This window comes from Thunnus albacares, chromosome 14 (assembly GCF_914725855.1).
Source record: "Thunnus albacares chromosome 14, fThuAlb1.1, whole genome shotgun sequence".
In the NCBI taxonomy this organism is placed as follows: Eukaryota; Metazoa; Chordata; class Actinopteri; order Scombriformes; family Scombridae; genus Thunnus; species Thunnus albacares.
This window is the reverse complement of record NC_058119.1, coordinates 19,293,854-19,321,278: the sequence shown is the minus strand read 5'-3', so window position 1 is coordinate 19,321,278 and position 27,425 is coordinate 19,293,854. Positions and strand designations below refer to the sequence as shown.

The 27,425-nt window shown below is 40.5% G+C and overlaps 2 protein-coding genes across 2 annotated transcripts in view; one reads left to right on the top strand and one right to left on the bottom strand.

Moving 5' to 3' along the window:
• Positions 1-6,949: 6,949 nt before the first annotated feature.
• phyhiplb (phytanoyl-CoA 2-hydroxylase interacting protein-like b) lies at positions 6,950-24,790 on the top strand. Its single transcript, XM_044373258.1, has 5 exons — positions 6,950-7,558; positions 16,500-16,696; positions 18,562-18,736; positions 20,134-20,251; positions 22,972-24,790. The coding sequence occupies exons 1-5, from the start codon at positions 7,453-7,455 to the stop codon at positions 23,513-23,515; spliced, it is 1,140 nt and encodes a 379-aa protein (XP_044229193.1). The 5' UTR covers positions 6,950-7,452; the 3' UTR covers positions 23,516-24,790.
• Positions 24,497-27,425, bottom strand: part of LOC122997222 (protein FAM13A-like) — a 25,353-nt gene continuing 22,424 nt past the window's right edge. The window contains exons 18-21 of the mRNA XM_044373253.1: positions 27,201-27,305; positions 26,311-26,525; positions 25,933-26,034; positions 24,497-25,462 (exon numbers count right to left, since the gene is read on the bottom strand). Of these exons, the coding sequence (XP_044229188.1) occupies positions 25,336-25,462; positions 25,933-26,034; positions 26,311-26,525; positions 27,201-27,305 (549 nt within the window). The 3' untranslated portion in view covers positions 24,497-25,335. The remainder of the gene's footprint in view (positions 25,463-25,932; positions 26,035-26,310; positions 26,526-27,200; positions 27,306-27,425) is intronic.

Here is a 27,425-nt window from a genome sequence, read left to right as displayed (position 1 = left end):
TCTGTTCATGACATTGTTATTCTGACTGTATTGTAGTACAGATATAAACAGAGGACTTTTTGAAGAAACTGTCAAGCAGGCGAAACAAAAGTTTGTACAAACATTCAAATGATATTATGAAGGTAATAAATGCATGCAAATAAACACCTTTTTTGTGTTTTCTTCTGCATGTTGCGCAAAAATGTTACATCTGACAAGGGATCAGTGTCCACAAGTGTCTTAAATATCCTTCTCCACTGTCTGAGAGTGGAAGGAAGATAATAATGATGATGATCCTATCAGGAAATTTCTAGAAAGGTCTGGCTAAACTAATTCCTCTTCACTTTGTTTCTTCCAGAATATTCACATACAGCTGAAAAGCAGTGCTCAAAAATTGTTAAAATGCCTGTAGCAAAGCACAGATACACTGAAGCCCCTGCTGTGGACTACAGTATGATTGGTGTCTTTTCACGTGCCGAAAAACTCCACTGACAAATTTAGTACCCATAAAAAATGAGGCTTGTAAATATGGTTAGATTGTTTTGCCACACAGTACACTCACTTCATCTTGGTTTCACAGTTTGAAAGGCTTACTGCGACCCATAATCAAAAATTGAGCACAGCGTTAGTTCAGCCAGGCCACAAAGTCAAGCTCAGCTCACAAACCCTTGCTTTAATCTTTAGTCTCCTCCTCTACATGCTGTGTCTGACTTAATCAATGTCATTTGTGTTGTCATTGTTGCCTGCTCTGTTCTGTACCTGGGTTCTTTGTTGCTGCTCTCCCTGCCTTAGGCTTTCCATGTATGGAAGCACAGGAAGGTCTCAGAACAGGGGGATACCGCCAAATATAACTTACTGCAGATGGCAATAAAAGTTTTCTTCGAATAGAGTGGTCCTGATTGAAATGCATACAAACAACCTGGTTGCATGCCATGTGCTTATGGTGCCATGTATGCCTACATGAGGCCTAATCCGCAGAGCCAGGATCTGCTTAATCCATCAGAATGAATCTGTTCTGAGAGAATATATACTGTACCATGAGAAAATATATATACACTGTACTACAGGGGAATTAATTCATTTTAAGCTCAGTTTCAAGTCCCTAAATTACTGCCCATCTGTCATGCCCACCTGGCTACTGGACTATCAAACAACTGGCTTTTTTTTTTTTTTGTACTATTTTTCCTTTTCCTCTCTTTTTTTTATTTTCAGGCCTGATCCATGTCACATAATCCAACCCTGACCTGTTTACTCTCTACTGTGCGTTTTCATTGTCCCCTATTTAATATCTGAGCTGCTCAGCAAAATCAGGGAACAAGACCACAGACTGTAAAGAATAGATAACCACTTGGCTTAATGCATTTTTTTCATGCTAAATTCTGTGCTCGGCAGTGTTCTTTCAAACCTCAAGGAGGCAGTATTGCCACTTAGAATTACTCTTCTCTAGGAAACCATGGATAATTGTTACCCAGCAACAGATGTTGTTGGGTACATGTTTTGAAATTAATAGCTAAATAACATTACAAAATTACTCTTTGCTTATTTTGGGGATTGAACAAACATGCTTCAAAAGGAAAATGTTAATCAATTATGACAGCAGAGACACTAACTCAAATCAAGGGGGCATATACTGTCTTTAATACTTATTTTACTTAGTAGTTTTGAATGTCAGAATTTAGTTTTTAAATGAGGAGACTACTAGAAGAGATTAAATTAGGTGTGTGTCTGTGACTGCATGCATGTTCACTAAATACAAAACAAACTTTCTCAAGCCCCATTTTGCCTGAGGAGGGGAAGGTGATTCAATTTTCCATTTCATTTATGATCATATTAACTGCTCCAAACCTTGTCCACAGGCCCTTTGTTTATGGCAGTAAATTAATGTTCAGATGGTGCAGAGTGAGAGAGAGAGAGAGAGAGAGAGAGAGAGAGGGAGAGGGAGCCTGTCATCCAACACCAATGAGCCCTTACCAGAAACAGGTGGTGCCACTGAACTGTGTTCCATGGCAGCTTGTGACTCACTGACTTTCTCCTTCTCTGTCATTATTTTCCACAGAGGCTTTCTGAGGTAAAGAACGCAGAACACCCTCATATTTGTATAACACCATAACACTGAATATGATGTAAATATTGGTGTGTTATGCTGAAGAGCTCAGGGGAAATGTGTAGGAAGGATGTTAAGAAAACATTAATTGTGGCGTCTTGTTGCCAATTTCTCATGTGATAAATAGATCCGAATCAGAATCTGTTCATTAGCCAAGTATGTAAGAATACAAAGAATGTGTCTTGGTGTTTGCTCCCACAAATCCAACATAGTAGAATAAAAATAGAACAAAAGAAGTAAGGTAATAATATAATAGTAAAATAATAGTTTTGAAATGGAATATAAAACTTGAAATGAAACATTGACTGTATAAAGGAAATATGGACTGTGCTATGGAAAAAGAAATGAAGGTGGCAAGAGCAAAAATTAAATGTGACGTGCAAAAAATAATTAAATTGTGTTACAGTGGAGGTTGAATGTAGTGTACAATGTTCAGTTCAGTTTGATGAAATATATTAAAGTGACTAGTACAGGGATTAAATGAGGGATGTGAAATGTAAAGTCCAGTTTGATAACATCAGAGCAATACTGAAGTCTAAATTCTACTTTACTCAGAAAAATTCTTCCACAGGAATAAATACACTGGCATTTTACCCTATAAAACAATCCCGTGTACATCAAGCATAACAGTTCTAGATATAAAACTATTAAATCACAGATATCAAAGTCTCTTCTTCTCACTGAGGGCAATTATCTGTATGGCACAGCTGGCAATCATTCTCAGTGCCCAGCATGACTAATGCATTTTCATGTTCTATTGTGAGAGAGACGGAAAGTGAATGACAGATAAATTGTAGCAAAACGAAGCTGTGGGTTCTTTTTTATCACTAACAAACTGTGCATTTAGTCAACAGCCTGCTGGCCTCCCCACTTAAAGATCAGCAGATTTCGGAGCATCACATATTGTTCTCATGAGCAGCTTGCCTCTGCAGGAAAGGTGTAAATGAGAAGAGCTGTGACTTGGTTGCTCGTTCATCATATTGGCTTTAATCCAGTGGACAGTATGCTCACAGTGTCTGATAAGTCTGGATCGATGTCTGTCTACCTGTTTATTTCTCATCATTCATTCCATCTCAGGCAAAATAACACAAAATAACACAAGACTCACTGAGACTGATCTATTCTTACTTTTTTAAATATCTGCAGCTCTTAGTGCATTCAGTAATATTGTTATAGTATGAGAATAATTGTTTTAGAAATTTATGATGTATTACATGCATTTAGAGTTTAGAAAAACATCTGTGATGAGATGCATTTTATTGGAATTCTGAAGGTGTTAAATATGATCATTGTTGAAATATATGAGCTTTGTGGTGTAACTGAAAGAAACTAAACTACTATAACATAACTGCATAACATGCAGCAACAAACATTTACTAAAAGTAACTTTTAATCAGCTTTTACTGACGTCAAACTAACCTGTATAACTTCATATGGGTCAAAACCTAGAAAATGAATAGTTGACAAAAGCATCATAAGCAATAAATAGTTTTGGCAAGTAGTATTTAGGGGATTCTTTACAGCCCCCATTAAGTAGAATGGGACACAACCAAACTTTAATGTACACATATTGCTAGGATAAGTAGCTCATTATGCTCAAAAGGAGAACTATTCATATTTCAACCTACAGCGAGATACACTAATCGGTTCATGTGTCATTTGACCAGTGTAGAGGAAGCTGGCTCTCCACTGGGACATGTAGGCTTAATAAGCCTTTTTACAGTTATATAGATGTCAACCTTGCAGACTTTTTTTTCTGAAGAGGGAACATTTTCCAGGCCCAAATGAAGCTTAGTTCCAACATGAAGACTGCTTTTTATATCCTTACTCTTTTTCTTTTGCTGCTTCCACCTCAATCAAGTGACTCAGCATGTTTCCACTTGACTTCTGTGAACAAATCATCTTATTTCTATCAGAATTTAAAACTATTTCTCTCTGGGATCCTGTCAGCTTTCAGTGTCTGACTTATTGATCCCCAGGTATCCCCTTCCAAGTCTAATCCATCCATATACATCCATTTACATTATAGCTCTTCAGCTGCACTCTTTATCAATTTAATTAATTTTATTAATAACTCTTTCAGCCCTTCTTTTAATTAGTCTCCCTTAATTAAAATGTGTGGGCCAATCACAGGTGCTTGCTGTTGCATGTTGGAAACAGTGTCAGTAGATTTTACTGCAACAACAGGATCACAGGTGAAAAGTGTTTCATTCTTGAAAAAGCTCCAATAAAGGGGGATTTCATTTGGAGGCCCACATGGCCATTATCAGTCGAACTGCAGCTAAGGCCAGAGCTCACATTGCAAATCAATGACACGCTTCATTTGCTTCCCTCAGACAAACGTGTTTGTGGTACGCAGTGACACACACACACACAAACACACACTCAGAGAGAAAGAGAAAGAGAAAGAGAGAGCCCTGGAGACTTGGTGTTGTTTTCTGCTAATGTAAAATGTTGTGGCCTGTTTTCATATACTGGCTCATAACTGACCTCTTGGATGAGAAGTGATGTGTAGTGACTGTAGGGTGTGTCTATGTGGGTGGGAGGAAGCACGTAGTAAGATATTTGGATTTAAATGTGGCTACTGCTCAGTTTTTCTTAATCTTTCTATCATTTTTAAACCTATTTGGCTTGTTTTTTTCTCCTACTCTTACTACACCTCTCTCCCTGCTATGTCTCCATCTGTCACCGTGTGTTCTTGCGGCCTCTGAGCTCTAAGCACAGCGGAGTGAGCAAATCAGAGTGGACTGCCAATACAGGCCACACTATGACATATAGTCACACTCAAACACAAACTGACACTGTCCACTGCACACTAACATGCACTTTAAAAGATCTAGAGTAACAGCAGGGAGAGTGGAGGACAAGTGTCATAGAAAGAAAGATGGTAGAAGGGATATAAGAGGGGAAAAAAGGTAAAAGAGGTGAGGAGGAAAAGAGAGAGGATGTGGCTGAAGGAGGAGAAAGGGGGAGGGGATGAACTTGGCTGGGTGTGTGTTACATGGGACACAGTGTCGCTCTCCCTCGTCCTCCTGCAGCTCTGCTGGAACACTGATGCTAACACATGATGACTCTCGCTGGAGGGGATACGGGTGGGTGGAGAGAGGGATGGCAAGGAGGATGGATTGGAGGTAGAATGAGAAGGAACCCTCCAGAATCCGTCAGCCTCCTCCTCCTCCTCCTCCTCCTCCTCCTCCTCTCCCATACCAGATAAGCTCAGCAGGCAGAGCGGGGAAATGGGAAGAGGGAGGGAGGCAGAGCGACAAAGAGAAATAGATGATGGCATACATAACAATGAGCGTTTTTTATTTGGTGCATTTAGGCCCATTTGCTGAGCTCTGGTTCTTTTTGTTTATGTTCACTGCTCATGAACTTTTGATGAGCTTACTCAGTGGTTTATGGAATTATAGTGGAAATAGAGTCATTTAAACAGATGCTGTGTTAATCTGTGGATATCAGAGCAAAGCTCTTTAGTAATCAAGGCATCTTAGACAGCAGGAGGGCAGTTGATAAGTCATACTTACAAGCTGCGTAGTACAGTAAATGAGTAAAAAATATATTGCAATATATATTGCCACATATAACTTTCCTACACTAGAGATGCATAGCAAAAATAGCTAAGAGATCATTTCATCTGTCGATGTTGAATCTGTACCAGCATCTTGTCCTGAGACACAGATGGCTCTCTGTTTGCAGGGAGTAATCAGCAGGCTGACCTTCACTTTTAATGAGTTGTATCTCCTCGGCAGGAAATTTGAGCCAGATGCAGCGTTGCCCCATGAAATCAGAGTGAGGAATATATTCAGACCTTAAGTGGTGCGTCTAATATGTTTGAATATGAATGCCACAGTGATTATGGGCTTACCAGGAGTTTAATTCGCCTGCCCGCCATAACCCCATTTTCTAATCCTCCAATGTGCACGAAAATGGTCACCAACTAGTTTACAGTTATCTGCGTGAAAAATGAAAATGAGATATGGGGAGATGCAAATGGTCACGTTGATCTTTGCACTCTCTTTAGAAGTGATGATGACGCAGTGTCAGTATGGCTTACACAGAGTGTGGCTTTCCCTCCTGTAAATGTAGCCTATAGAGCAGCACTACCCCCTCCTGCCCCGGTTTTAAACAGGATGACTCAGGGGTCCCCATAGGCGCAGCTGCAGAATCCGTTGTCCGCTGAATAGATAAACGCTCTGTCGCCTCTCTTCAGGGCGCCTTGTATAACACTGAGAGAGACAAAAACAAATAGAAAGTGACACCGCCTCACTCTGATGCTCCCCTGTGGAGTGTGGAGAGGAGACAATATTGCTGCGGGAAATATTAAACTGAAAATGACTCTGGGATTATCAGAATTGACTTCTCCATGGCCCAAGAGTGAAGCCTTCAGTGTTTGTTTAGCTGCAATTTAGCCATGCACTTGACCTTTTATGTCTTGGCAATCCTGTTCCTGTGGGCCACTGATAAAGAGGGTGTAGTAAGGGGAGATAATTACAACACACACACACACACACACACACACACACACACACACACACACACACACACACACACACACACACACACACACACACACACACACAGCCAAACATAACGTGTGGTTTTCTGGCTATAAACTGACAGGGTTTTGCATTTCATTATGTGCCATAATGTCTAAAACGCAGACGCAGATGCAGTCCATTCATTATGTCTCGCAATATGTCAGAGTTGTCCCCCAGCTCATTATTGTGTGGTCCATTTGCACCTGCGCTCCTGCAAGAGAGGGCTACACCTCACCAAATAAGGAGATGTGAGAGACACTTGATGGGATGACGTTGAACGTGAAATAGGAAAGAACCGGAGTGTTTAGATGGAAACCAAAACCGGAGGGGAAACACCGGGCTAATCTGGTTACATAAGAAACCATTGGATTTGCGGAACGTCTCTGCACTAATCCTCTGAATGTTCAACTGTCCCGCGGCGGAGTAACACAAGACACACTTGTGGCTCTGAAGGCACAGAGGCGCTGCGTGCACAGGGAGCGCATGAAATAAGATAAACGCACTGACTGGTATAATTTGACGTCTATACATTTAAATACATCCCCGCAAAAGCTGCTATGCCTCACGTTGCAAACCCGAACTGGCGGCTTGTGCTGTTCGCGCCCGTGACGATTCCGCTGACGCGCCACTAGCCGCACCACCCAGGAGACAGAGAGGAGAGCTGTGCGCGACCGAACGAGCGGGGAACTGACTGGAAACCGGTTTCTCTTTCTCTTTCTTGTCTCCCTCCTTGACGACCGTGGAAGGAAAGCCTGCTGCGCAATCCCCGTGGACGATATTCAACGAGTGACAGTTATTCACCAGTAGCATCACCCAGGCTCTTCTGCAGAGATGGAGGTACCAGGCTTGGCGCACAACATCACCAGTCCATTAAGTCCCTGCGAGGGGATGATCAAGGACCTGAGCTTGGACGCCATACAGTTATGCGAACGAGATGGTAAGGAGAATCAGTGTGGTGTTGAGACATTTGCACGCATTGTCGGTGCATTAGGGCCTATTGTTAATTTCCAAGAGCTGCTGCAACGCATACAGCGTGTTTTGTCATTGGTTTTAGCTGCATGCTCTACCCTTATTGTGCGTTTGAAAGGAATAGGGGCCGGTCGCTCCACCGGTTCTTTGGATGAAGGGATGGATGGATGGTGCGTGTGTGGAATAGCAGAGTGTCTTTTCTGTGGCAACAAGCTTTTGTTCATCCATATGATAGAGATCTCTGTCCAAAAGAAACGTATATTCCTGCAAACTGAGCAATCACAGGCGATAAAACAATGTTGAGTGATACAGTTCTTTATTTCAGCACCACAGACAGGGACAGAGGCCGGCAGCCACCCCACCTATAACCGCTGCCTCTTGTCTTTTTCTCAGAGGGCTGCCTTAATCAATTTATTTGCACACAGTGAATACAGCCTGTATGGTTCCAAATTGCTCGATTTATATTCTTATATTCCAACATTAACTTGTAAAAAGCTCTAATTCTTCAAGTCATCCAGCTGCATGTATGCTGGATAGTCTGTAGTTTGACTTCTCCGAATTCAAAAGTTTTCTGGATATTTACCATCAAATAAAGAATTTATATGATTGTAATCATACATGAGAAGGCATCAGTAAACCAGTTATATGTTGTCAAAATAGAGAAGCAGTTTTTACATGAGCAGGCTGAACCCTGATGCGAATTTAATGGTGGGGGGAAAAAAAGCAAGTCATCATCAGGAGAAAATGAGAGGCTCAAACATGGCTGCACCCACATGTGTGTGTGCACAGGCGGTGCAGCCCTACACACCCATCAGTGCAATTACACACAATCGTTTCCACATCTGAGTCAAGACGCATGACCACAGAGATCCCTTTTTAATTAAGATTCTAGATTACTGACATGAAATGAGATCACACCTTTTCATGGCTGGATGGATGTATTTGGGCTTCTTTTTTTTTTTAACTTCACCAGATTTTCTTGATCTGTGTGAGGATAGGCTGGTTAGAGCCAGTCTGGTTTACACACCACCCATCCTGGAGTCAATGGTGTGTCTTCACTGAGACTCTAAAAGACCCCCAGCATCTGATCACAGTGCAGTCATTGTGCCTCATTTCCTCATCTGCCAGAGCTGCTCCTCATAATGTAATAGCCTACAGCAGGATGCATTATATCCTCTTAGTGCTTTGCTGGCCTGGTTTTAAAGTTGTAATTTTAATAATGGTAGACTGTAGGATGTGGCTTGACTTCTCTAATGGACCCTGTGCTAGCTTTGTACCTCCTAGGCTGCAGGTGTACTGGCAAGCTTTTTTTTCCGACAAGCTTGGCATTTGCAGCACAACAGCCACTTCCCTATTTGTCGAGTAGTTTACCCAGTGTAAATAGTGTCTCTGTCTCCTTGAGACACCCACATACTCCCTGTTTATGGAGCAACACAGTCACAATGTCTACCTTTCTTTGCAGATTCCGCAGAACAATTAGTGGTTGTCGTATGGCCAAGTAGTTTCTAGAAATGCTATTTAGAGAATAAAGCTCAACTAGAAACACGCGCATAATCATCACTGCACAATTGATAACATTGTTATAAATGCATTAATGCCTTGCATCCACTCTAATGCAAATTCAGTCTGATCTCCAAGATTTGACATTTGACACATGTGGTAGACACAGTACTGTACTGTACACTATAAGATGCAATCCAATAGAATATTCCTTCAGTAAATAAGTGAAGCTTGTGATGCTAAATTCTGTGTGATGGTTTGTGGTGTTGATTGGATTATATTGGTGTTTCTGTTATTTTGACCACCTCTTTTTTTCTATGTAGCTTAAAATGACCTCCAGTTCACTTTTCCTCTGCCACACCCCATGTAGAAGACAGCATATCTTGTCCTTTCCTTTCTTGGAAATAGACTTGTTTTATTATAAGTCAATAAGAACCTTTTTCCAAGGACCATATTCATTTCAGTTCCACATAGCTTTCTAAATTTATCTCCCAAATCCATTAATATTTAATTGCAAGCATGAGAGGCTTATGTGCCTATGCTGACCCAGCAAATGGAAATGCATGCAGCTTCAGTAGGCCTACTGTCTGTGGGAAAGTGCTCACAAACACACACACATACACACACACACACTGAGGACTGTTTGAGCATTTCAATGCACAAAAGAAATTGTGGGATACAAGTTGTTTCTGTGTGTACCCTGTGCTAGAGGCACAGCCTTAATGGTTCAGTTTAGTGATGGGATTGTGACATGAATAAGTGGGGGGTCGTGAGTGTTTTGTGGTGAGTAGTAGGGAAATGACAGAATCTGCTCATGTGAATAAGAAATCTCTGCTGCTGGTGCTCCAAGGTTTGGGTACACAGAGAACTGCTTCCATGATGTTGTACTGGATGCAAATTTGTCACCAACCTCTGCAACTCAGACCACCATTTTGATTTTATATCCACAGTTAATGTGTACTTACAGGGGGTAATGAAATACACACTACATGTCTCGCAATGCCTTTGTGTGGTGGCTGCTGACATAATTAGCCTAAGTTACCATCATAGATGGCTGCCATTTACGCAACCAAGTACTGTGTCTGCACTTTGTGAAACTTCTCTGCCCGAAATAGCTAGCTAGCTAGATAGATAGATAGATAGATAGATAGATAGATAGATAGATAGATAGATAGATAGATAACCCTCCTGATGAACCCACTCTGTTCTGATTGGTGAGCTTTTGGAAGCTGCGTCATTGCTGACTTCGCCTGACTGACCCTCAGGAGGCTACGGAAACAAACAGTAGTAGGGGGATTTCACTTCTCTTTTTTTGTTATTTACTTGCAATGTCAACTTGTCAAAAACATCTGTATATGTTCGAGCCAAAATCCAATCTGAAAGATGTGAGTGGACAACACAAACAACACATGGAAAAACATTAGCAACCACCTTAGCAACGAAGGCTACATAACGGACGGCCATTTATGAGCATGCACAAACAATCTGACATCAGCTTGTCAGCTAGGTAGAAAAAAACATTGCAAACAAAGCGTTCAGATCAAACCCTGGTTTTTGACTAGCAGGGACCATTTCTACATACATTAACCTTAAGTTTCGGAACTTTGACCATGTTTAGCATAACATCAGAACAGTATATAAACCACAAAAAGCATAATATGTCCCCTTTAAAATATTACCAATTAACTCTGTCCTGATGAAGAAAGATGCTTCAGTGCTGAGCTGCCAATTACAAGACAGTGATTGCGTTGTTTCCTCAAAAGCAATGCATCAACACTTAAACAAAGGGCTTACTTTGCAATCCCTGCAAAACAAAAACAAACATTTTGGACACTGTCAAAAGATTTTTATTGGCCATCTATGGATGGTAATGTCAGTTGGTCAGGTGGCCAATCCATCACTTTGGTCCAGACTGAAAAATCTCAACAACTTTTGGATGGATTGTGGATTTTGTACCTACATTCATAGTCACCAGAAGATGAATCCTACTGACTTTGGTGATCCCCTGACTTTGAGTTTGACTTTTTTTTACTGTCTTGAATGAGTTGCCTTTGGTTCATGTTCATGTTCAGTTTGGTTCATGTCTCCCTCAGGATTAATTTTATTAACTCTGCAGACACATTTTTAATTTGTCCAATACTTTAGTTTATGACTAAATACCTGCAAAATTAATGGCATTCCCATAAGCCTCTGCTGTACTTTGAGCTTACTAATCACCAAATGTTAGCATGCTAGCATGCTAAAATAAAAAGATGAACATGGTAAATATTATATCTGCTAAACATCAGCATGTTAGCATTGTCATTGTGAGCATGTTAGCATACTGGAATTAGCATTTAGCCTGAAATGGTCAAAACCTCCAGCTGCACTTGTAGTACAAAGAACAACTTTATTAGGAAACCAACACATTTTGGCTTGTGGCTTTCAAGGCTGTTACTGGAGTTTTGACCCATTCAGACATTTTCCTTCCCCATGCACCTTGGAAGTAGGTGAAGTTCTGCTAGAAATTCCTACTCTGCTATTAGCATCAGTCTTGTTTAGAATATTAACTCCTCTAATGCTTACTCGGTGGACATGTGTAGAGCATATCTAGTGTGATCCAACAACAGCAGGACGGCCTTATGACATACAGCATCGTCTGAGTAAGCTGGCATTTTAGTTTGGCTGTGTTTTATGTCAGCAGCTGCGTGCCATGACTGTGTTGGCAAGACTTACAGGTACATATTATGCAGCTACTTATCATCTGCATAATAAATTCACTGGCAACTGACTTTACTGTATTCATTAGTTTAGAAAATTCTTTGAGATTGTTTGCAATGCAGTCTGACCCTAAAAGTCAGGAAATCCCCTAAATGTCCTTTTTCAGTGCCTGACTGCTGGTAGATAAAACTCTACAGAAATTAAAGACTTGTACCACAAAGAACACAGTTGACGCAGTCTGTTGTTTAGGAATTCAAATTCAATGCAAATGAGAAACGGTGACTCATTCTGGTTTTGGACAAGTTTATAAAGACAGAGCTGTCCTCCCTAAAGGTCTGGATTGAATTAATTTGCAAGAATATGGATGGGTCGATCCTGAACATAAGACTTCTCTTTTGCACTGAAGGTTGTGTTATTAAAGTGTCTTTAGTAAGTCTTTGTCTGCTGTTCAGGAGCTTATTGATGTATAAAAGGTGGAACACAGACTACGTAACCCTGATGAACAGGGCATTGTTTATCTCACTCTGGGAGAAAGATGCTTTTCTGTTGGCAGCTTCTCTCACTCCCAGCATGGTTGCTGTCTCAGTCTAGCCTGTGCATTGAGAGGAACAAAGGCGTGCTTTTCAAAGGCTTGTGCGCATTGATGCCTATTGAGTGTTACACTGCCTACAGTGTCAAAGTCTACAGTTCAATTTTAGACCTACTACTGCAACTTAAAAAGTAGGAGTTTTGCCTGTCTGAGTGCAGTGCCCACTTTTGCAGTCAGTGCTAGTATCTGCTGCCAGTTCTTTTCTCACATAGCACTATTCAAATTGATTTTTCAACATTAACCTGGACCAAAAGTTGACTTGTTTTGAAATAAAGAGCCTCAGACCTTTAAATGGGTGCGCCGCAACCTGACAAGATGGACACTTTTATCACCAGACACCACTAAGAGTGTACATTTACGTTGCGTTGATGGCCTGAGTGGGAATGAAATCACGCTCCTCTTGCCGGTAAACAGTGCTAACAAGTAATTCACAATATCAAGTCAGGTGTGACTGGAACAAATCTTACCACAGAGAGCCATTAGGGTGGCCCTACGTATGCATGTTAACAAGATTTTTATTGATCCTCCTGCATCTATTGCTTTTCCACACTGTGGCATTTGACTGCATGCTGAGCAAAAGGGCAATACTAGTAAGGTCCATTTGATTTAGCAGATTTAACCAAGTGGGCTTTCCATCTCTTGATGTTTAATGCTTTTGCTATGCTGCAGATACGTTGCTCTGTTCTGCATTTTGACACACTGCTTAAGCATGTACTGATACATGTGGACTCGTTCACATGTATCAAGTTGAATGTGCTCATATGTCGGTTTGAACCCCCTGAGCATGTGTGCACAGTATGAGTAAGCTGTGTTCCTCTAAGCTCCTAAGCATGAGCTCAAAAACTGACTAATTTTTCTTGATCATGATGAAGCATTCCCCACCTTTCCCCTCCTGCACAACAATGCAATAGATAATAAGACAAAATAACAAAAGTGCATTACAGTATAATAGCTTATGGGGTAAAATTATGACTCAACAATATCAATATTAGCCACAGTAGCGATGTAAGTACAAAGAAGTGAGAGCCAATGTACAATTATGGTAAACAATAAATTCAAGTCAGTATGAGGGTTTAGGCCTCCCATGTGAGATTGTAAAAGGTTTTACTTTCTCCCTTACCGCCTGACCTTCATGCTGCTTGGCTTCCGCTCCTCCATCTTTCATCCTGTCCTCTCACAGTCCCAGAGGATTCAGAGTACAGCTTGGTACTGGATGTCACGAAGCCTGCGGCAAGTCTACCTGGTACACATCATATTCAGATTAAACCTAAATTCATTGCCAGCAAATTGTAGTTAATTTTATTTATATTATGAATTTCCTAGTATGTTGGCATACTAGTAGCTCAATTTTAGTGTTCAACCTTTATATTATGTTTATTAATGACATCCATGTTTCTATATTGCTTGCCATTATGGTGGTTGCAGATCTACGTCTGTCTCATCGGTGTTCCTGTTGATTTGAAACCTTCAGAGTTTGTTTTCTCTGATAACATAACTTTAAGCTTGACTGAGTAGTCTTAAGAGTGTTATGCAGGGAATATCGGAACTGCATTTGGAAAGCTTCACTGTGTTGGCGTAATACTTCTGTTTGCAGGTTAATTAGGAAAATGTTAGAGTAAACAGGAGCTAAGTCAGCACTGTGGATCACAAGGAGCTGGGAGCGCGTAGACCTGCATGAGGTCTCCTTGCAGAGTTTTGAAGGAAAACATCAGTGTTGACATTAGCATCGTAAGAAGCAGAGGACAAGGATGTTACTCTGCTTCAGGCACAACACAGCAACTAAGTTAGCAGGTTTTTCATATTTGGTGTTTGGTTTAGGTTAGTGTTTACAATAATATGCTGCAGGTAGCCTGAGGTAATGAGGATTTGGGATAGAATACCCCGAAAGCTTATGATTTGTGATGAATGATTTATGATGAATACTTATGATGAGTTGGCACAAAATTTCTCAGCATAAAAAGATTCAAGATTCAAGGTAGTACTTCCTATTAAATATAAAACAATATCCACCTTTGAAATAGTTTTACTATCTGTCCTTTAAGGCCTGTATCAGCATTTTTAGTTCATGTCTCAACTTAGACATTTTGAAAACTTACAAACAGAAACATTTCACTGCCTTCGAGTGTATTGCATTTTCCCCTGACTCAGATATCAGATAGTGACAACAGGCCTTGTCTTTTACTTGTTTTTGTTAAAGGTCAGCAACATAAAGTCTCAAGTGGGAGGATACAGTGCTGACATCACTGTCTGGTCCGTGCTGACTTAGTGGAGCATTTTCTGACAGTGGTCTGCTCTGTCATGTCCTTGTCTTGACCCCTTCAGTCTGAGCCAAATTTATCAGCTCAGTGGGGTTTAAGTATGAGATGAGATGGAGTTTAAATGTAGACCAACAACAGAAGATGTTTTCACATATCAAAGCAGAGAGGTGTAGGAGTAGACCTGGGAGCTGAGCATACTGCAGATGAAGATTTAACTGCTGGTTTGTTTACAGTTTTAAGGAATCCCCTTCCCCCATTGCCACTAAAATCTAGTTTAAGCCATGTGCATTAAGTCCAGATAAATAAGTCCTATGCGTAAATACATTGGCTCAGCATCAAGACTTGTTTCCCAAAGACCCATCTGTTTTATCACTAAAAAGTCATCTCTCCACAATAAATTCACAATTCCAGAAGATAGACTTGGTGTCTTTCATCATGAGCAGCAGGTTTGTCCAAGCACGTAACACTTGGTGGTCTCTTTTGCGTTGATGATTATTTTTGGTAATCAGCTAGTAGTGATTAAGAAGCAGTAATTAGGAGTAAAGTAAGTGGGGGGTGTGATCTGGTCTGGGGGTAAAGAACATACATTTATCTCTTATAGATGTTATTTTAAAACAAGTCTGGGCTGCTTTTAGCTGTTTTCAACTCTTAAGGGCAAGATGCACATTGCAGGAGTTACCTCCTGGCTAACTATTTCCTAGAATGACTCAATCTATAAATGCTCCACTGTTGGAGCGTCATGTGTATAGAGGGGAGACAGGAGAGTCCACACAGCCCAATTATGGGATTACTCTTTTATCTCACCCTCTCTCAGCTGATGAGCGGAGATGGATGTTCTATGCTCTGCTGCTTCTGCCATTGTTTACTCTCTATAGAGTCCAGGCTTGTTGTGCATTACTCCTAAATTCTGCATTCTTGTGTTTTACTCACTCTCGTGTTTAGACCCCAGAGCATGCACAGAAAACACATTGTTGCCATGCCAAGTGGGCGTCTCCCCGTTTGACGCAAAGTCTATATTCATCCCAATTCTACAAAGCACTTATTCAACCATATTTTGACATTTTCATTGGCCTCAGTGGTCACTCTGGGTTTTGCGCATGTGCTACATGTTGTGTTACTCATGACAGACCTGACAGATGCAGCTCAGAGAAATGTAAGATTTATCTTTTTTCTGTGATGAAAAACTATGTTGCATTGGCCTTTCTGTCCCGGCTTGGAATGACATGTCAAAAATGTCAAACCAAACTTAAACGAATGGCTGAATTTCTGACATTCACCAGCATTTTAAATGTCATTGTTGCAGACTTGTATGCACTGCCTGCCAGTGTGGTAGCTGAGGTTTTTTTTTTCTTACTGCTGATTATAGATGGATCCATCTCTGCTGAGAGGAGAGGAGATTCAATCAGCACCATTTGAAATATTTAATGCCTCGTGTGTTCTCGAAAGCAGATAGGTGTGTGTTGAGGGGCTGATGTGTTTCCATGGCAACACATATGGTACTCAGCTTCGCAGGCAGTTCTTTGTATGTGATATGGTGGATATACTACTGTAAAGTGTCTAACTGTGAGTACTGTGTCTGTGGAATAATTACTGAGAAACTGCAGTAGTATAGAAATTTGTGGTCAGTGAGAAAGAGAGAAGAAAAGAAAGAATTGTGCAAGCTGAATGAAAGCTAAGTGTTATTGATGTCTCATACTAGTCATTATGAGCAAAATTAACATTCAGAACTGATACTGTATCAAATTGAAATAAGCTTTGGTAAACCAGAACATGATGTGTGTTTACAAAGTATTTATTGTTCATATGTTTTTCTGTTTGACATTCATATAAATCACCGTCAATATCACTTTTCATCTACACAGGAAGTAAATCCCAGGATGGTAGTATCTCTGAGATGGAGGAGCTTCCTGTTCCGCAGAACATCAAGATCAGCAACATCACCTGCGACTCCTTCAAGATATGCTGGGACATGGAGCCACGCAGCAAGGAGCGCATCACACACTATTTTATTGACCTGAACAAGAAGGAGAACAAGAATTCTAACAAGTTCAAACACAAGGTAACACATGAATCAGCAAACACCAAAGATAAACACCACTAAGAGCAACACAACAGGGAGATGACTCACCAAAAGGCTTCTTTTTGCAGTCTCACTGGAAAGAATTTGCTACATTTCATAAATAAGACAGAAATGTGTCAAGAATTTGTTTTTAAAAAAAATGTGATTCATTGAGTGAAAAAGTGAACATTCACAATGATGCTTAAATAGCACAAACTAGGCAATGAGCCAGTGTAAATTGAGAAAATATGAATGAATGATTATCTAATAACTGAATCCTTGAATCCTGAAATTTAATGAAGTACTTTGGGGCTTGTAAAGGACATAACTTTTTATGTATTTCAGTGTAAAATGTATTTTGCCTTTTTAATAACTAGTCATAAAAATACTGCATATCTTATTCAGACGTACATTTAAATACTCTGGCCAGTTTTTAACAAACTATTGAATAGAATATTTGTAAGTCATACATTTATAAGTAATGTAAATTTAAGAAAACAAAGTTTTTCTTCTGTATTTCTTCTCGCCACTGTAGGTGCCTCTTCCAAAAAATAAAACCTTTACCTAATCAGATAATGTCATTGTGATTAAGAGCTCTCACAGCAAAAGACATACGAACAGAGATAAGACCAAACAAAAGCAAACACAGCCTGTCACACATAGGCACATACAAACAGGATCAGAAACACAGACATCTCTATCAAGGTCTAAAATTAAAACTTTTAATTCACCCAATAAGATAAGATAAGTTTTAAATACCTTTGTAATTCATTGCATTTACATAGTGCATTTACAAGTTTGAGATTAGGCAGCAATGTTTCTATAATGTTAAAGGCAGACTGTAATCGAGACATTGCTTTGGTTAAAGAAGAGCCATATGTATACAGAATTGCATCATCTGCATAAAAATGGATATTGTAAGTCTGTGTTGGGGTAATGATAGTGTATGCAGACTGTTTATAATAATGGGGAAGTACAGAACCTTGTGGTGCCCCCTAAACGGGAGGCTGATGTGAAACCATTATTATTTTCTTATTTAGTTTTTTTTATTATCCTTTCAGAAAGTATCACAATAAATCCATGTTTGATATGATGTCTCAATTTAAAATCTCCACTTCTGTTAATTATGCTTTTCGGATAACATGTTGCTGCGTCTATGTAGTGCACTTGCACAGAATGAGATGTTTCTCTTAACATCCACATCCATCTTGTAATATCATCTGTAGGTGTAAACCTAAAATGACATACGTAAAACAGGTACACCATGTTTTACCCCAAGATAACCTTTCCTTTCAGGCAAAAAACACAAATTCAAGGTGGTTTTGTTCAAAGACTCCCTGGTGAGCCGTAGCTCCAAGCACTAACAGGATAATATCACACTCACACAACCCTCTCTGCCTGAAAGTAATTGCACCAGCATTAGCAGGAACACTGCAGCTCCTTTAGTGGTTAGTCAGTGAACTGGTTTGGTAATCTTACAGGCTTGTTTCATCAGCCTCCTTCCTTTCCTCCTGGAGTCACTTCCTGGGTGCTGTGTCACCAAAGGTTTCTCCTCTTTCCACTCTGTGATGGTGGGTGACCCCATACCAGTATTTTGATTTTGGTGCGCAGCAACAACAGTGTTGGTGGATTAATGAGCTGCTAAGATCCACTCAGACTTCAGGGGTGAATAGTGTATAGAATGGTATACATACATAAACAAAAGGGCAGGGACAGGTATAAACTGCCACCTATATTTGAATTTTGTGCATTTGTGTGTGTCTACATGGAGTATTTTTAGAAATCCCTGCATGTGGGTGAAAGAAAATGGTCCATAAATGGAGTTTCTGACCCTTTCCTCCTCATTTTTCTTTCCCTTTCTCCAGGATGTTCCTACCAAGCTGGTGGCCAAGGCAGTGCCGCTGCCAATGACTGTTCGGGGCCACTGGTTCCTGAGCCCGCGTACAGAGTACACCGTGGCCGTCCAGACTGCATCAAAACAGACTGACGGGGACTATGCCGTCTCCGAGTGGAGTGAAATCATTGAGTTCTGCACTGCTGGTGAGTAATATGCAGCTTTATGGTGGCAAGTACCTACATTTTTAGGATGTGTGACCTCAGTGCTGCATTTAATTTTGGCAGTTAGTGACATGTGCTTGACCAACTGAACTGAGGACAATTAGTGGAGGGCATGAAGAGAGAGGTTATGGCAAAATAAATGGAGCAGAATATGAGGGCGAATATTAAAGGGAGGCTAATTTATACTGAGTGGAGGGTCAGGAAGATGGATAGAGAGTTGGAGGAGGGGATGTTGAGGAAAAAGAAGGATTAAAGGAAGGAGGGGGGCTATGCTGTATATCTTCTGATGCAGAGGTCATTGAGTTCAACCTTGCTGGCTAGAGGCTTACAGTGGGGGAGGGGGAAAGGGGAAAGAGGAAGTGATGGTGTGGAGACTGGAGGGTAGGATTTGAGGGTGGGGAAGGTCTTCCCCGTGGCCTAGTGATCCAACACATACCATGTCATTGCAATGTCCCTGGTTCAATTCTGGTTGGGGACCTCTGCTGCATTTCACTTATTGACTTTGTGTCTACTACAACAGAATGACACATTGATCTAGAAACAAACCAGAGAGGGTGGGGCATTTGCTGAAAAGATGAAAAGCAGCAGTTGAGATGGGAGGGAGGAGAACAGGCAGGATAGTGTGATGAGGGCGTAGAAAGTGAAATTGATGAAGGGGCATGGTTAACAATGTTGTTGATCATCTGCATTCCAAGTGGGCAAGAGACGCCGCTGCCAAAACCTTCCATTACTGTAAAATCCTCAGTGTCTCAGTTGAGTTGTTTAACCGCCATTGATTCCTCCTGTCTTCCTGTCAACAGTGCAAGCCTTGCCATAAAAAATAGGCCAAAGGTCTAAAAAAAACCCAAAACTGACCATGTGTTTTTACAGCTACATTGCTGAGTGCATTTTACTTATCTGACCTAACCCTAACTGCCTGTCTGCTTTCATTTTTGTTCATGGTACTTTATCATTGCATGAGAGAGCAGTTTCTTCTTTAACCCAAATCCAAATCCTTGTTGGTGTGTTCAAGTGCTTGTGGGAAGACTGGGATGAGGAAAATGCCTTCACAATTCACAATTACATTTTTAAAAAGTTTGCTTTGGATAAAATCCACACCCGTTTGGCAGAGCTGCTTACATGGTAGGGAGTGAAAGGAGATCATTATAATACTGAAAATGCTCTAAATGCTGGGTCATTTCACGCTATGAATATGAAAAATACAAGGATGGAAGAATCTCAGGATCATTGAGTGCAGATGCAAAGTTCATATTCCATTATTGTTCCCTCTAATGAATTAACTTTATTTCTACTATTTCTAATAACATTTATACATTGGTTTCTCATCCCTCTGATAGAATATAGATTTTCGTAACGATACATGTTGTGTCTGTTTCCAGATTATTCCACAGTGCATCTAAACCAGCTGCTGGAAAAGGCAGAAGTCATCGCTGGCCGGATGCTGCGTTTCTCTGTCTTCTACAGGAACCAGAATAAAGAATACTTTGATCATGCCAGGTAGGCAGTCTATCTAGGTATAACATTTACAATTTTTTAATGATATTAGAAATGTATCAAGATGAAAGTAACTCCCCAGTCTGACACTGTCTGAGAGGTAGTGTATATTATTGCTAATTAAACTTTCATTCTGAGCTCTTCTTTGTTTTTTGGTGGTTCATAAGATTTTGAATCAATGAGACCACTTTCATATTATCACAATTAGCCTGAAACAGTTGTAATGTGTCTTCACCTATTTTTGATCTCAAATGTTTGTCTGCATTGCTTTATTCCACTCTCTCTCTCTCTCTCTTTCTCTAGTTTCTCTGCTAGTTAAGGCTAACTATTTCCCCCTGTTTCCAGTCTTTCTGCTAAGCTAAGCTAACCAGTTACGGGCTGTAGCTTTATATTTACTGTACATACATGAGAGTATCGATCTTCTCATCTAACCATCAGCAAGAATAAGTATATATCCTCAAATGATGAAAAATTCCTTTAAAATTGGTCAGTTAAGAGGAATGATCCAAGTCAGTTCTTTTACATTAGTATCTGGTGCCCTCTCTGACCTTAGAGGCTTGTGACATTACTTGATGCTAGTATGACCTTTAAACTAAGGAAGCAAGGCATATACTGTTAACATACTGCTGAGATAACAATGCTGTGATGCTGATGATGTTGATATTGATAATGAGAACATAGCAATGAAATGCTACATTATTATATATCATTCACACTGCAGCTCCTTTCTGTATGCAAACAGCATGAGGACTATGTAATTTTGGGTTAATGTATTCCCCTCCAGAGAAAGCTGCTTGTAGCCAAGCAAAAGTGAAGATTCAGCTGAAGGGTGCAGCTGCAGAAAGCATGTTGATTAGTTCCATAAATCCACACAAGTACGTCAAACTGCTGTAGCAGCCAGCTGTACTAACAGTAATCCATAGAGTCCCATAGAGTCATGGATTTGATCTTCCAGTAACCTCCTCTGTACACATACATACGAGTACAACAGAAAATGCAGCCACTTTTTCATCCGCCTTGTGATTTCCTTGCAGAGTGCCAAAGCCTTGTGTAACTCTGTCTGACAATAGCAGACAGTTGTTAGGGGATGCGGGGGAAAAGAAAGAAAGGGGAAAAAAACATGCTTGTGGCAGCAAAAGCTGCTCAAAACTGTTTTGATGTTAGAGGAGAGTGTGACAGATGAGGGAGAGTCGGAATATCTCTGGAGTAGCCAATTTTAGTTTGTACTGAAGCATTCTGCAGTTACAGTATATACTACATATTGTCTGGGTTTATTTTAGAGTATTTCTCCAACTTCCTGTCTTAACCTCCTCATGTAATGGTGTTGTCCTTTCTTCTCATATCTTCTCTCCCTCTGAGGAAATGGTTACAGTTTACCAAAACTCACAGTTTCTGTACTAAAACCACAGCTTGTGAGCAGTCTTTTGTTGAAGCTTTACCGCATGACATCATCTGTACAGACTTCTCCCTTTTGCTGAGTTGCAGCTGCAACAGTGTACCGAATTAGCCTCTGTTAAATTGCACCATCATGTGGGGAGAAATAGTACTGACAACTTGATGGCTCTGCCTCTGTGGCCTGGGTGGGAGCAGAATAATTCTGTAATGAACGCAACAAAGCATCAATTATGGATATAATGACAACCTCTGGAGTGATAGCAGTATAATTACAATTCATAATTGGAGCTCTGGAACTCCGATTTCATAATAAAAATAATAATACATTTAATTCATACTGCACTTTTCAATTATAGTGAAACTCACAGTGCTACAGTATTAATTGCATAGAACACACAACATAAAGAAAATATTAATAAGAGTTAAAATGAAAAAGCCTTCCTGAATAAAAAGGTTTTTGGCCTTTTTTTTTGAAAAAGTCTAGGGTCTGTGCTGGCCTCAGATGGTTAGGAAGGCCGTTCCACAAGTGTGGTGCAGCAGAGCAGAAGGCTCAATCCCCCATGGTGTGGAGCTTAGTACTGGGGGCCCGGAGGAGCAAGCTGCTGGCAGATCTTAGGGTGCGGGTGGAGGTTTTTGGTGTGATCAGTAGGTAGGTAGGCGCATGTCCGTTGGTGGATTTGTGTGTGAGTAGCAGGACTTTGTAGTCAATCCTGAGGTAGATAGGGAGCCAGTGCAATGAAAACAGAATTGGTGTTATATGTTTGTGTTTTTGCACTCTCATCGGGATCCTGGCAGCGCTGTTCTTAATGTACTGGAGCTTCTGGATGCTCCTGCCAGGATTTACTCTGTGGTGAAGATATGCAGCTGCCACAGAAGCATTAATTGCTTTGAATGTTCATCTGCTAACTTGCTTTCTGAAAGCTGCTTTTGTTTCTGGCAGTTTGCGTCATAATGATAGAGAAATGTTTTGTTTTTCATTAGAGCAATTTTCTCTCCCTAGATTTCTGTGAGACACACTGTACTGGGCTAATGTTATTATAGCTCCAGAGATAACCAAACTAGATTTGCAGTTTCTTGCACATTTAATCAGCCTTTTTCCCATGTGTCACACTCTCTCACACACTGTTAAACTCAAACCTGATGAAGTGATGTATATTACCACAGTCTTCCAGCATTTCCAAAATTACTTTGATTGGCTGAGGGGGAGCACAACAACTGTAGATAAAAGCAATGTGGCAGTTTTGTTACTGATCGCCCCAAAAGGGAAACTGATGACATGATTGCTGCTTGCTCATGGCCAGTTTAATTCTCTTTTTTCCAAACCTTAGGGAGGCGCAGGAGAACCGGATGCTGCCTTCGGTGAAGGACAACAGCGGCAGCCACGGCTCACCCATCAGTGGCAAGCTGGAGGGCATTTTCTTTAGCTGCAACACAGAGTTCAACACAGGCAAGCCTCCGCAGGACTCCCCTTATGGCCGCCAACGCTTTGAGGTCCAGGCTGACACGCTCTTCAACCCCGACACCAACCTGTACTTCGGGGACTTCTACTGCATGTATACAGCCTACCACTATGTCATCCTGGTCTTGGCGCCAAAGGGCTCTAGAGGTGACGAGTTCTGCAAGCAGAGGCTCCCTGCTCTTGACATCACCAACAACCGTTTCCTTACCTGCAAGCAGGATGAAGGGGGTGACGGCGGTCTGGTGTTCCACCACGCTCAGGACGTGATCCTGGAGGTGATCTACACGGAGCCTGTGGACCTGGCATTGGGCACGGTGGCTGAGATCAGCGGGCACCAGCTGATGAGTCTGTCTACAGTAAACGCCAAGAAGGACCCCAGCTGCAAGACCTGCAACATCAGTGTGGGACGCTAAGAAAAGGCAGAATGTAGGACAGGGACGGAAGGACTAGGGGTGACTGACCTCTACACACACAGGAAGTCTGACGATGTACTGACGATGAAGCAGACCAACACATGCATGACGCAGCAGATTTAGTAGACTCCCAGAAATGCACACCAACATATCTCTGACACCGCTCTGTACTCTCAAGAGACCATCATTCCCAAAGAAGAGTGGAGAAAACAAACGAGGAAGGTACACACACTCCGACACCTGCACCATTGTCTCCTCATCTTAGAAGGATTTCCCTAAATGTAGAAAACATACATAAAAACATTCTTAAAGATATCCCACATAAGGGACCACCGAGTGAGAAATCTAAACCTGGGACACCAACAACACAGATCCATCCATCCATCCTGCAAGTCAACACTGGCGTACTGACCAAACCCTTTAACTGTACTAACAAACATGGGCTGCTTGGATTCAATTTTCTGTTTATTTTAATCAGTTGTCCCATGTTTTATTAATGACCTTTGCCTTGTTATTATTGATATGCTGTTGATCGAGTGTCCACTGTCTGTGTGGACAAGCATTTTGTTGTTTCCAATTACTCTGACTGTCTCTTTAGAAATGTTTTGTTGTCATTCAGCAGTAGACAAGTTCAAACTTCTTTTTACCTCCTACTAGTGGCATGGACTGGTACTACAATTTTCTAGGGCTCAATTGTCATCTTTCTTTATACCAAAGGTATTAAAAACCAGACATAAAACCGCTGTGGAATCTTAATAGTTACTAATGCAACAGCCTCTAAAATGTGTACTTTGATGACCAAGTGTGAACTACTTGTTAACTTGTTAACCTTTAAAAAAAAGCATGATGCAGTTCTGTGCAGCATGAGTATGAAAGCTGTCAGTACCTCTACCATAGCAACCTTCTCTGCAACAGCCGCTCTTATTTTATTGTAGACAGTGGGAAGAAAGAAAGTAGAACCATAAACTGTGTTTAGCAGAATAAATGTGAAAAAATATTTATTTTTATTGATACATTCATATATATATAGAGAGAAAAATATATAAACCAGAAGTGCACAATGTCAAAAGCTCTGATCATTGTCAACAATGGCATTTAGGGGGAATTAACTTCATACAAGCAAAGTAGGGGGGATAAATTACACAAATTATACAGCTGATATAACTTGCACTATGATGCCAACGTTCACATATTGTATTTTCCAAGATGAACATGTAAATTGAATGGTCACAATTTAGTTCAACTATGAAATTCCTAATGCATATCATAGCACAATGTAGGACTAAAAAACTGACATGCACAAACACTACAGGATTGTCTCATTGATTGCATTTAAGCTTACACCTTTTTTTGCCAAGATAGCACTTTTAAAAAATGCAGATTCCACATTAACTATGGACAAAGCTGTCCAAAAATAGTATTTTGGCAAGGAAAAAAAGCAAGTAACAAAGTGCCATAATATACGTACAGTAATATTAAAATTACTTATATGTAACTAACATCAAGTTGTTACAGCTCTTCATCCTTGACATGAATTAGTGCTACATAACATACGCTTGCTACATCAGGTTTGTGTTAAGATGTGTCATGAATGACAAGGGATGTGTTTTTGGAACTTAAAAAAAAAAAAAAAAAAATTCTGCAGTTGCCCAGCAGTTCATTCAGATTGTCACCAATATCCACCACAGTTTTCCTCATGTAAAGTGCATCAACATAATGAGCATGGCATGAAACAAGACCAGAGCCACCAGCTTCTCAACCTGATTTTCCAGAGATGATCAAGTCCTGTAAGGTTAGAATAAAGCCCCACTGTGAGAAACTCAACTGGTCTTGGTTGAGTCCTGTTGTTTACTGAGCAGGGCCTCCAGGAGACGGAGCTTTGCTTTGAGGTTCTTATACTGGCAGTACTCCTCCGCCATCGGTCCACGGTCCTCCTTTTGACAAGTCCTGTTAAAAATACACGGAGGAAAGAAGATGCAAAGGCAAAACTTTGTTTTAGTAGTTTCAAAACAACCTGCAGCAGCTTCCATAACTGGTTGATAGTCCCTATGTTGCCTTACTCAGATAGCTTTGTACAGTGTGTATTGTAATCAAAAACTTACTGTATTTACTTTGGAGGACTAACATGTACAGTTCAAAGGATGTGTACAGTTCAGAGCAAACGTCTATCTCTTCGTCTCTTCCCTGAGCTCTCTGTGCTGTATTAACGTTAAGTGAGTGTGCATTACACTGTCGTACCATTACGATGGAGTTTTTTTTGTGGATGTTTCTTTTTTTGTTTGTTTTGTTCTTCACAATGCATTGTTGAAAACCAAATGTTCCAAGTTTATTAAAAGACAAAATAAAATTCAAAAGCCAAGTAGTTTGGATGTGTTGTGTGTGTTGTTTGTGTGTTTGTGTGTGTGTGTAACCTTTACCTGCCCGTCTGTGTGTAGAAATGGTCCTCAAACTCCCGGAGCGCTTGGTGAAGCCTCCGCTTCTCTGATCGAGCCATCCTGAGGTGATCCAGTAATTCTGATCTGTATGAAGAAAGAATCATAGAATTTCTTAGATTTTTTAAAATTGTCTGTAATTGGGAGCACTTTCATTAACCGTTACTATGACAACAAAAAGGTTGAAGTACTCCAGAGCATGGCTTCAACTGCTGAAAAAAAACCTTTATGATCACTTTCTTTTGCTACAATAAAAAATATGAACTCTAAGAGAAAAGATAAAAATCCTGTGATTCCTGATAAAAATGACAAAATCCATTTCCTTCAACTATAGCATGCTACAACTACGCACACACACTGTACCTGGAAGCTTCATGTAGTGTTGCCATGGTGATGATCTGTGGCTGGAAACCCTTGACCTCCTCCAACGGGGACACCTGTGGCGTTTCAGACGTTTCTAGGGGAGGCAGGTGGAGCACCTCATCTGGCGACACACACCTGTGAGGTTTCAGCCAGAGTTTCTGCTGCTTGGGGCTTCGCTGTTTGGGATGGTCTTCATCAGTGCCCTCCTCCTCCTCCTATGTACACACACAAAGGTATCGCATGTTTGTCACAGAAAAAAAGATGAGGTAAACCATTTAAGAGCAAAGAGTAGCATTTATTCTGTTGAAAGAACTAAAATGTTTCATAATAGTTTCATGTAGCTCTTATATCTGGCCACTAGAGTGCAGTAGAGTGACACTCTTCTGCAATGCCCTCAGATGCTGTAATCAGTGTCCTCATGAGTGAAATATAGTATGTTTTCCTATGTTTCTGTTTTGTTTATGCATTTATTCAATTTCATCTATCAATTTCATCATTTGTCATGCTGTACATTTTATACTGTATGTATACATTTTTTTTCTACATGTATTTTCTTTTTCAGGTTTTTTTTTTTAATGTAATTTTATTTATTTAGTATTATTTTGGGGTTATTGAGGATATATAGGATGGGGAATGGGTAAGAGAAATGGTCTGCAGTTGTGGTTACAGCATGATGTAATACATTCCTATATGATATATTTAAGTGACCTGTTATGCATGCACCTGTGGATATAATCATGTAAAAACTCAATAAAGAAATAATCGTGCAAAAAAAAAAAAAGAAATATAGTAGGTTTGGGCAGTTCTAGAGATCTTCTCCCTCTCTACAAGAAAACCCTCTCCCGCACGACTGTCACCCTCACAAAAACATTGCTCAAGTTTTTACTCACAATGGTTGTAATGACGGTTGCAGCAGCGGAGGAGAGCAGCAGCTGCTTGAGAAGACGGTACCGATCGTAGAAAGATTTTATCAGAGTCCGCTCCTGCCTGGTACTCTGAAGACACAGAGGGAGAGACACAAAGAGAAACCCCTTTGTTATTGGTAGGAATATATATATTCAACAGACTAGAAACAAGTGATATAAGGACAGGGAAGAGAGAACAGAACTACTAAA

What these genes read in the sequence shown, in the direction of transcription:
- phyhiplb (XM_044373258.1), top strand. Translation starts at nt 7,453, where the DNA reads ATGGAGGTACCAGGCTTGGCGCACAACATCACCAGTCCATTAAGTCCC. An exon ending in CATTGAGTTCTGCACTGCTG is followed by an intron (nt 18,737 to 20,133) that starts GTGAGTAATATG and finishes GTCTGTTTCCAG; the next exon opens with ATTATTCCACAGTGCATCTA. An exon ending in GAATACTTTGATCATGCCAG is followed by an intron (nt 20,252 to 22,971) that starts GTAGGCAGTCTA and finishes TCCAAACCTTAG; the next exon opens with GGAGGCGCAGGAGAACCGGA.